This window comes from Aplidium turbinatum, chromosome 7, assembly GCF_918807975.1.
Source record: "Aplidium turbinatum chromosome 7, kaAplTurb1.1, whole genome shotgun sequence".
Taxonomy (NCBI): Eukaryota; Metazoa; Chordata; class Ascidiacea; order Aplousobranchia; family Polyclinidae; genus Aplidium; species Aplidium turbinatum.
In genome coordinates this window covers 845,978-857,148 of record NC_137478.1, presented here as the reverse complement: position 1 = coordinate 857,148, position 11,171 = coordinate 845,978, and the positions used below count along the sequence as shown (strand labels likewise).

The window sequence follows — 11,171 nt, the reverse complement described above, 5'->3', positions numbered from 1 at the left end:
ATTTTCTAAGATTAAAGTAGCTTCAGATTAAAGTTACAGTAGCAATTACTTTAATAGCGTTACTCGATTGTACTTTAACAACGGTCGTCTGTTACTGGATGATAGGTAGCATCTAAACTAGGAAACCTCAACGTTATTCGGTGCTGCTAGTACTTTTTGCATTATAGAGTATATGTGTTGTATCAAATATAGTTACTTTTCTCTAAAAATGCTACAGCCTGTTTCACCGTAAAAGGAAGATCATCAGAAGGTCCTTCCAGTGTAGTCCAGGAACATCGTGAATCTTGGGTGGAAAAAGGATAGACCCTCGGTCCCAGAGGCTCACACGACGACGACTGACCCTGTTCTGAGAGTAATGAACTCGGTGTGTGCTCTGTCATCACAACGTTCCCAACATCTATCTCCAGAAATAGTTCTTCAATCCTCGTGATCCGTGAAAGTTTCACCCCGCCAGAAAACCGTCTTCAAAGCGTCCTGCATTTCGTTTGTCATCCATATGAGTTCCATGGTGCAGTTGCTACGTTCACGATTGATAGAATTTCTCGGTTTCATTGTACTCATCTTCGGATCGGGAATGACTCATCCTTCAAGGTGCCTTTCGATGTTGTTTTCCGGTCTTTCTTTTCTCATTTTTCCCATCGCTACCTTATTCCAAACTAGCTTTGTTAAATTGTTCTCCTCCATTTGTTCAAGATGTCAATCCCATCTCAGATGATGTTCACGCTTGTACTCCTTCAACATCATCAACATCCACCTACTCTCTCAAGGCATTCATGATAAGTCGTTAAGTGAAATTCAAGTACGAGATTTAATGAAGAAGCAAATTAAGAAAAACAATTGAGCTGCAACGTTGGAACAAGCACACTTTGATGACGTCAAAAACGCGATAACGCGATGACACAAATGAAGTTTAAAACGGTTCACATATCGGTGGGTCGTCGCTGAAAGAGCCATCCTTCAAGCAAGCTATCTTTCCAGATCCTATAAGACGGAAGCCCAAGTCGCACTTGAAGAGGATGATAGCGGAAAACGGGATAACATTGGACACGTTACTGATGCTTCGTCCTTCATTGTCGATGTAAGAAAGCGTACAGTGCGATGGGGGGTTGGTTAGTTGGCAGACAATATCTAAATATACAATCAATAATTTAATTCTGATCTGAAAGAGAGATTTTTTTTACTTTACTTAAATATTTTATTTTTTATTTTTAGCAAATCCAGTTAAAATAAAAACTGCTTAAACTTGAAGTTGCAGTTGCAAAAAAAGTGAAAACTAGGGCTGCAGCAAATATTCTCACTGTAAAATGTAACCTACCTATCGAGGGACTGCATAAAAGCTAAGTTTCTAAAATGAGGTAACGAGAAGCCCTGTATTCAAGAAGATGATAAAGAAATCAAGAAATAACCAGTGGATTCCGAAGATGTCACTACATTTACCTTTCGCTTTGTAGCTGATTTGGAATCCTGCGAATTGCGTCATTGGGTCACTGTGGAATTTGATCTTTATCCAGTTCGTTGAGGACTGAATCAATCCTCCGTCGAAGGGCGCTACTGAGCCACAGTACTTACCAAGCTTCCCGCTGCTGTCGAAGAGCTGTGACGCAACAGTAGACTTGGTTGGCAATAATAACAAGTTAATAACTAGGTACCTGCGCTTCAAGCAGGTACAGGGGCGTTGACAGGAGGGTCTAGGTGGTACTTTTGGACCCGGACCGGATTTTAAAAATTCCTCGAGACTTTAAACATTATCGAGATCTTAATATAATCAGATCTAAAGGAGTTGCCATTAGAGGTTAAAACAGCCCCTTAAGCCGTCAGATGGTAAAGTACCGGGCCCCCTTCTGGGTACCGGGTCAACTTCAGCTTTTTGGTGGTGAAATAGCCACTTCAGCCACCAAACAGTAAAATAAGTATTTAGACTAGTAGATAGTGATTTTCCTGACCACGAATATTACCCCAAACACGAAATCCAAAATGAACAGATTAATATTTGTTCAAACACAAAAACTGAAATGGCAGAGGTAAGAAGATTGCTATCCCTATTTCTGCACTAAAAATTAGACCAGAACCGCTTTTCAGATTGCAGCAATCAGCAAATGTTTGACCTAGGCCCAAACACCTTTCCCAAATCAAATTGAAAACTTTCTGACTGTCTGCTTGGCACTGTAAATCCTCTTCTGGTGAGTCTAGAATGACCAGTGAAACATCAATGGAATCGAGAAGTAATACTCTAGCGCCATGTGACAAATAAAAGTTCAAAAAACAACCGCTAGATAGAGATAGAAAGTTTTGCGGTTCAAGAAATTTTAAGATTCCTCAAGATTTGTTAAATGACCATGCTTGAACGACATCAATAAAATTTTGTACACAACCTTTCTATTCATAACATTGTCGATGAAGGGGGCCCGAAAATAAATTGATACCGGGCCCGAGAAATTCTGTCAACGGCCCTGAGCAGGTAGTTTACCTGGATTGGGTTATCAAGGCAATGAAAGTTTAGTAGACCATCAGTAGGTGTTGTATAAAATTGAATCACTTTGTCCACCTAAGAGAGGCACGCGATTCCGAACATCGATTAATTTGGTCATCGCTTGTGCAGATTCCAGATGCAAAATTACATTAGATTATTGAATATACGATTAAGTTGGTTTTGTGTAAAATGAAATGAAATTAACATTTTATACTTTTATGATCTTATCCGAAATTAGTCTCAATCTAGACTTGATCTGGTTTGAAAGGAGAAAGGTATTAGTTGGAGACATGAAAATTCAAGCTGGAACACTTTGTTCCCTCCTGAAAGAGTTTAACTTGTACATGGCTGAGAAGTTTCGGTGTAGTTGATGTACTTGCATTGTTGTAATCTTGCTCACCTGGATGTAATCGTATGGACAAGTCCCGGAAAAGTGACTTTCGATATTGAAGTTTTGTTGAAATTGCAAATCCAAAGTCTTCCCGGCGTCAGTCTGGAAAACAGCAATCGCATATGTCGTTTGGTACGTCACAATGATTTGATTGGTACGTCACAATGATGTCAATGAAGACAAACCTTTCAACCAATCTGCAAACACTCGTGTGGTGTTGATGCGAGGTTGACTAAATCAGGGGTCACCAAACTTTTTTCTCTGAGGGCCGGATTGCTGCGAGATTAACAGCTGCGGGCCGGATGCAAATTGCAAAGATATAGACTTGAGTTGAGCACACTAAATAACAAAGTCAGCGGTGGAATAGCAAAGTTGTGATGAAAATCGAAAAGTTGCTAGAAAAGTTATCCCCTGCTGTGACACTACAGGGCATCGTGCTCTTGAAAAAAACATTACATCTTTCCAAATTTGGCCTAGGCTGTCCCCATTTGCGGTGGCCTAATGATAAACAGCAACGTCAGTCCTTTACAAAAAGTTAGGTAACTTTTTTCCTTTACAGTTGTAGTGCAGCTGTTATTTTCGCAGCACGTGGCGGGTCGGATGAAATCAGTTCGCGGGCCGGTTCCGGCCCGCGGGCCGTAGTATGGTGACCCCTGGACTAAATTAATAAAACACTATTCCTACTCCTAATATGGTCAATACATTTAAATTTGATTCCTCGTTTAAGTAAATCAAATTTTTTTTACCAGCAACTCTAGAGATATTAAAATAAACTCAATAGTATGACATTTAGTGGCTGCAATCCACAAAGTCGAAGGTGAAGTTGCTGCAATGTACGGAACTGGCTGGATTGCAAAACAACTTTTTTAATCTTGAAATACATTTCTGAATTGAACTCAGAGATGATTGAATTGTTTTGAAGGAATTCCTTTTATCGTTCTGGGCAATCTATGTATCGCAACTATTGGGATTGAATACTAGACTTAGACTTACTCAGGCAACATTAAAACCTTACACTGATTTTCCAGTTGCAGTCGGTTAGAGGCGGATAGTTGCCAGGGTAACCTGGTGTGGATATAATTCCCTTGGTGTCAACAATAATCTGGTTGTCGCAATCTCCTGACGTTTCAAAACAATGAATATCGATTAATTTTGAAACAACAAGGGGCAACAATTTGCTTTTTCACGGACCATTAAAGGTGTTACACCAACTCAGTGTAGAAATATTATGGGTCTTAGCTTACTAGCGCCACCGAGTGTGCTGTTAGCTGGTGGCGATCAGCTGCTGTTAGGTTTCTGATGCAACAGTGCAACAGATTGCCGACGAAAACGATGTAGATCAGCAACAAATACGATGCAAACATGAAACATCTATTTTGTGAAGTAAGTGTAATAATATTATTCACTGTTATTGTATAATGACTTTATGGTGGAATACTAAGATTTCCACTGCAATTACGTTAGTGACGTAGTTGCTGTTAGATCCACTGGAAGCATCTCACCAATGCAGTTGTATCCGTTTTGATGCAGAGTGTATCCTTTTCTACACGAACATAAGTATCCGCCCGGGTAGTTGCTGCAGAAGTGGTCGCACACTCCAATATCTTCAGGCGTATCCGTAGATGCAGCCGCTTTCTGTAACTCGGCGCATTCGTTCCGGTCTGTTGATCACGTGAAGGATAAACAATAATAGGACGAAAATCTTGGGAAACCTTTTTTAAATTTCTCAACAAATAATCTTCTGATGAAATATACAGGGTGGGCCAAAAGTAGGCTTACTGTACAGTTATTAAACTTTTTTTGTATGCTGTAAATTGACCTACGGTACACTTCATGAGATTAAACAGTTTCTGTGTAAGATATAATGAGCATTCTTGAAATTTAAAAGTACCTACATCAAAACAATAAATTTACTTTTAGACCCAAACCCAACTTTTTATAACTGTAAGCCTACTTTTGGCCCACCCGGTAGGCCGGTACACATTTTTGTGAAAAAAATCGCCCAATCCAAATGTCGGTTATTCCTATTCTGTTCTTACAAAGAGCTTTGGAATATTGAATTATCGTACCCAGGAAAAGAAAACCCTTAAATTTCTCAACAAATGTTTGATTGTTCAAAAAGCGAAACTTTTTCTGGCTACCAAATGCAGCAATACAGATTTATATGATTTATATTTCTACAATACATTCAGTGGCGTAGCCAAGGGGGGGGGATTGGGGGTTACAACCCCCCCCCTTTTGGCACGCGTGTGACGTCACGATATTGAGAATGATGTTTTCAGTCTCTTTATGCTCGAGAATGATGCTTTTAGTCTAAAAAAATTGCTTAATTTTAAACAAAACTGCATTAAAAGAGCGAGTTTTGCTAATACCAAACATTCAAACATCTCAACAAGGAATTAGCAACAAGAAAACATAGAGACTTATAGCTTTATTTCTGAAAAATACCGAAGAAAACATGATCTTATTCTTTTGCTATGCCACCGGACAGCACCATTTTACAGGAATATTTATACCCACATTTTTACTAAAAATACTCTCAGAATGCACCAAATTCAAAGTAATTTTTCAAAAATTTCTGGGGGGGCCACCCCACACCCCCCGCCGCTGGGTCGTTAAAACCCCCCCTTTCAAAGTTTCTGGCTACTCTACTGAATACATTTATATACAGCTTTGAAAAAAAAGGGTTAGTAAGCAACCGATAATAATTTTACCGAAACAAATATCAAGTTTAATAAAACAATCGGTGAACACTGGGTTGTGTGTAGACCATAAGAACCTACACAACTGAATGATCTCAAGTGTCTGCAACAAATCACCTTCTCTGTAATAATAAGCCTTGAATCCTGTCAGTGGGTCAGTGTTGCCAGGTAGGTCGTTGGAATAGTCAGACTGCATCCTCACTGTCATCGTATTCCCAGTGGAGCGCAGTTTCTGGGTGAACAGGATCGGAGCATCATCTCTGAAGTGGAAGATTGGGGTCAGTTATGGGCGGAAAACAACGCGAGTTCATTATGACATCATAAACTTTATCTCTGCTGACAAGCTTTTGAAACATGCAATTATGAGAGCTACATATGATACTCTTAAATTGCGGTGTATATAGTTATTATGGTTATAAAGGGAACGAATGTCATGGCATTTCAGCTATTTACAATCAATGATTGTTACATCACAGCTTGTAGATACAACAGCAGTAGAACGATGCAGCTCTCACTTGAAGATGCGAGGATTTCCACAAAATCGAATAGAATTGTTTGTCTGAGCGCCATCTATGACCTGATAGTAAATAACCAAAGATAAACTGCCAACTTCAGTGACAAACACTGTAGACGAAATAAACCAGTCAAAGTCACTGTAATCAATAATGTGAATGTTGATGATCATCAAAAACAGAATGAAATCAAAAAGCCCAAGACGAGGTTGAGTTAGCTCAGCGGTTCTCAATCGGTGGGCCGTGGCTCACTAGTGGGCCATGGAAAGATTTTGAGGTGGGCCACAGACCTATTTAAAAATTTGCCAGAGTTAGTGAAAAATTTAGTTTCATTTGTGTTACTATAGTTAATTTGACACTTGTGTGTTTTGTTTAGTTGTTTTGATTGTAGCAACAATGAATGGTGCTGCTGTAATTTGCTGCAGAATGGTAATTTCCATTCTAATTATTGAAATAATAATTTTGGCGGCGTGATGTAATCAATGCCGTCTGTTGATATACGAACGTTGATTTTAAGCAACTACAACAGTGTGGTTCTTATAGGGAGCCACTTGGCTACGTAAGGAGAAATTTTTTAACTTAAAAAAGGGAGGTATAATCGTGTTGAAAGGAATTGGGAAGAAATGCAAATCAAATGTAAATTGATCTAAATAATTTATTAAGTAAATAATCTATTGATCTAATGTGATAGCTTAACTGAAAGCGGTAGCCTACTGAAATTTGTGCAGATCTGTTTTTAGTATTTTTTTGTGAATTATTGTGAGGAGAAATTGACAATAGTTGTGTCTTTCAAAGAAGGAATAGGTCATTAATGTTGAGAACCACTGTAACTACAAGTTGGTCAATAACATTCAGGAGCACGCATCTCATTGATGCACGGTATAATCTGTTTTGAAATATTTTTTGCTGTTTTTTTTGTTTTTAAACCTATTTTGTAGTTTTTTTCTTGCATAAACAATTAATGGGCCACAAGAATTTTTGAGTAACGAAAATGGGCCACGAAAGAAAAAAGGTTGAGAACCACTGAGCTAGCTGAAGGTGGGCTGTATTACATAGGAATCCGTTTGCTATCGGTGGATCATTAATCGACTGTTTCAAAAGATTACGCTTAATTGGTGCATACCCAGCTAGAAATTTCACGTGTATTACACGTAGATTCTACGTACCTTGGGTCGTGTATTATACGTTAATTTTCACGTATAATACACGCTTATGTGTCGACACTATTTCACGTGTATTACACGTATATTTGGTTGTGGATTTTACGTGTTTTACGCCCGCATTACACCTAATTTCCTCGTATCTGACAACACTAATAAACGTGTTTTCCACGTATATTTGGTGGTGGATTTTACGTGTTTTACACCCGCATTACACTTAATTTCCTCGTATCTGACACGTAGATTCCATGTACCTTGGGTCGTGTATTATACGTTAATTTTCACGTATAATACACGCATATGTGTCGACACTATTTCACGTGTATTACACGTATATTTGGTGGTGGATTTTACGTGTTTTACACCCGCATTACACTTAATTTCCTCGTAGCTGACACGTAGATTCTATGTACCTTGGGTCGTGTATTATACGTTAATTTTCACGTATAATACACGCATATGTGTCGACACTATTTCACGTGTATTACACGTATATTTGGTGGTGAATTTTACGTGTTTTACACCCGCATTACACCTAATTTCTTCGTATCTGACACGTAGATTCTACGTTCCTTGGGTCGTGTATTATACGTTAATTTTTACGTATAATACACGCCTTTGTGTCGACACTATTTCACGTGTATTACACGTATATTTGGTGGTGGATTTTACGTGTTTTACACCCGCATTACACCTAATTTCCTCGTATCTGACACGTAGATTCTACGTTCCTTGGGTCGTGTATTATAGGTTAATTTTCACGTATAATACACGTATAAGTGTCGACACTATTTCACGTGTATTACACGTATATTTGGTGGTGGATTTTACGTGTTTTTACACCCACATTCTACCTAATTTCCGCGTACCGTATCTGAAATCAACAATTTAACACATTTGTATTTATTTAACACATTTATATAACACATATTGTTATAAGAGGCTACTGTCCAATTGTGACCCTTCTAGCACTCATTCGGAAAGTTAATGCTTGTTTTGAACTTTATTTGGAATTAGAGAAGAAAAAGAGAAATAGCAGTGGTGGGAATCGAACCCGCGTCAATGAAATGACTACTTTCTAGCCTTAACCTTAACCCCTAAGCCAACCAGCTGACAAAAAATCCATCACTTAATTTGCTTTCTATCATCTTCTTTTCGCCATTTTTACGTCACTTAAACCGGAGCTTATGATTGGTTGGCGGTTTCATTCTAGTCATTTTTAGTGGCAGAATTTCGACTTGTTAAAGTGGCTACCATACCAAACCTTAGTAAGTAATTGTTTAATATCAGTAAGCGAGACCACTTAAATTTACACTAAGAACTATCGTTAAAAGATCACATTAATTTGCGACTAAAAAATGTCATGAAGTTTCCTTTTTACATAACGTAATAAAAACGTGTAAAGACACCTACAAAAACACATAATCTAACTTATATCCTAAAAAATGCGGAGGAGCGTGGTTGACACCAATCCGCTTGAGTGGAGAATTCTTTCTGTTTATACCGTCCTTCGGAGGTAGTTTTATCTAACACAGATTAAAAATTGCCCAAATAAACGAAAGAACTTCAACACGTTTAATATACGTGGAAAACACGTGTTACTTTTCAACAGATGGAAACGTGCAATACACGTGGAAACAACATATAATCAACATACAAAATATTCCGGTAAAACATCCTTCTGCTAGGGTAAACATTTTTTCTCTTTTGTATGCCCTCTTCTGGGTGTGATTTTACCTTATATACCTTAAAAATTAGTAAAATAATCATAGGATTTTGAACACGTGTAATATACGTGGAAAACACGTGTTATTTTTGCAAGAATTATATTCACAAAATAATCCCTGATAAAACTTCTAGAATCATATTTACACACTAGTCATACTAAATGATAGCTAAAATATGTCTCTAAAAAAATGTTTTTTAAACAAGTGAATTTTTGTTGGTGTACACAAACTCCTTAATAACACCTGAATTCTACCTAAGATACCATACTACCTAAAATCAACCAAAAATCAACGTGTAATATACGTAGCTTTCTAGCTGGGTAAAAGGACAAATCAATTAATTAAAATTCTTGATCGGTCAATTTACTTTATCTGCAATTGATTCGCTTCTGGCGTATCCAATCCAAAGAGTGGCAGCGGTAGATTAGTATTTAAATCAACGAATTTGGTGGTATTAACACAGATACATTTTCTCAGATTACTCTTCAGTGGTGTGCAAATAGGGGGGTTTCAACTTTAACCCTGATTTTAGGATACGACACGACATTCTAAGACCCCTAGAAAAAAATTGAGACTTTCGTCTAACCCACCCTTAGTGCAAATAAACCTGTTCCATTTGACGTAATTATGACGATACAAAAACATCTTGTTTCAACAGTCAAACCTGGACATAATCCTGAGGGCAGCGAATGATGTCAAAAGTATCTTCCAGATCGAAGTCCGTAAAATAAAGAACGACCCTAAATCCTTGCTTGACAGTGATCACCCATTCATCGTCTATGAAGTTTGGGTACGGGTTGGGGTAATTCTGAGAGAACAAGGTACCGAACACCCCTGTCAAGTTTTGTCTTGTTGCACTCGTTAGCGCCGCTAGCGACAGTAGAAAGCAGAAAAGGAGTAAACATCTGAAAACAAAAATTTATGTCATTAAAGAAAAGTAACTTTGTGTTGGTTACTATAGCGAAAGCTCGTTACACAGTTAAGTGATATCAGTCCGCACTGCACGGTAAGTTGAGTTAAACCTCTCAGTGGATAATAAGTTTGTGTTCGGGCAAACACATTGGTCTATGCAATAGCTTGCGTCTCTGTTTCTCACCTTCTGAGGATCATTTTTATGTCTTGTCAAAAATTTATTTTATTCCTTTTCCACAACTAGTTCTTGCAGCAAAAGTTGAAATCCAAGTGACGTCAGGAACAATTCAACTTCAATAATCGAAAACTAAAATCATGTCTAACAAACCACCAGATAAAGATTATTGTCTCAGACCATCAAGCAAAGTTGGATAGGAAATTTACAAGAACAGCCCCCACAGTTTGCGTCTGTACTTCATATTCAAAGTAACTGACATGAGAACATGGTGAGAGCAGTTCGCCTCCACTAGCTAGAAGGCTGTGTAGACGAAACTCTTCCGTCTTCACCGAGCTCCACTGTTTACGTGATTCGCTAACAAAAAATACTGCCCGCTTGGGTATTGTTTGCTGGTCTTGGCTTCCAGAGTGCTATAGATTCAAAGCATTGTTACAAAATAGTGGCCGGTTGTCATAATCGCCCAGAGAAACTAGGTTGCTTCAACCTTCCCATTAACTTTTCACAGAACACTGTCACTCATTCCTTCTGAAGGCCGTAGCTTGGCTTATGTTTATTGGTTTGCAATTGAATGTCTGGACTAGCCATCGTTAGCTCAAATTAGGCACCTAACAAACAACTCTCATTTCAATGCCTTTGTTTCTCAAGTATTATTTCAATAGTGATAATAACATTGATCTTTCGCGATTATGATTAGTTGAACAAACGGAAAATCATAGACTCTGCAACTCACCTCATAACGACCAGTCGTTCAATCTCGGTTTGAGAGGTTACCTGGCTTCAACTTGTTGTGTTGCTCCTTGCCACAAGTTAACAACATTTACAAACTCACATTCCGTTTAAATCTTGTTTCGTTGTTTTTACGTCAATCCGATGTAAATTTAACGTAAACTCAATGCAAGCAATCAATTCCGTTATCAGTGAATCACTCACAAAGCAAAGAAGAGATAAGGGTTGCCCAACTTTGCTTGATTGACCAGTCCTAAAAACTTGTCATTTCTCATCGTTGCAATCATGCGGCAAACAAAGAGAGTCTTTCAATCAACGACCAACGCTGAGCAATGTAGAATCAGCGTAATATAAATATAACATTATGACGTCATACTGCTCTGGAAGAGGGTC

General features: G+C 38.2%; 1 protein-coding gene across 2 annotated transcripts; it reads right to left on the bottom strand.

Moving 5' to 3' along the window:
- Positions 1–789: 789 nt before the first annotated feature.
- On the bottom strand, positions 790–10,839 carry LOC145774535 (mannan-binding lectin serine protease 1-like). 2 transcript variants are annotated; one of them, XM_082585799.1, is made up of 9 exons: positions 10,783–10,839; positions 9,627–9,867; positions 6,079–6,140; positions 5,681–5,823; positions 4,364–4,522; positions 3,877–3,980; positions 2,871–2,963; positions 1,438–1,594; positions 790–1,128 (listed from the first exon to the last, which is right to left on the bottom strand). In XM_082585799.1, exons 1-9 carry the CDS (start codon positions 10,785–10,787, stop codon positions 911–913), a joined length of 1,182 nt encoding a protein of 393 aa, XP_082441925.1. In that variant the 5' UTR covers positions 10,788–10,839; the 3' UTR covers positions 790–910. The 2 variants fall into 2 exon arrangements, with proteins under 2 accessions (XP_082441925.1, XP_082441924.1); XM_082585798.1 differs by lacking the exon at positions 10,783–10,839 and adding an exon at positions 10,059–10,195.
- Positions 10,840–11,171: the final 332 nt, after the last annotated feature.

Excerpts from the sequence above, each read along its gene's own strand:
- LOC145774535 (XM_082585798.1), bottom strand. Across the intron at positions 5,824-6,078 it reads GGAAATCCTCGCATCTTCAA|AGATGATGCTCCGATCCTGT; the intron begins GTGAGAGCTGCA and ends CTTCCACTTCAG. Across the intron at positions 3,981-4,363 it reads AAACGGATACAACTGCATTG|GAGATTGCGACAACCAGATT; the intron begins GTGAGATGCTTC and ends TTGAAACGTCAG.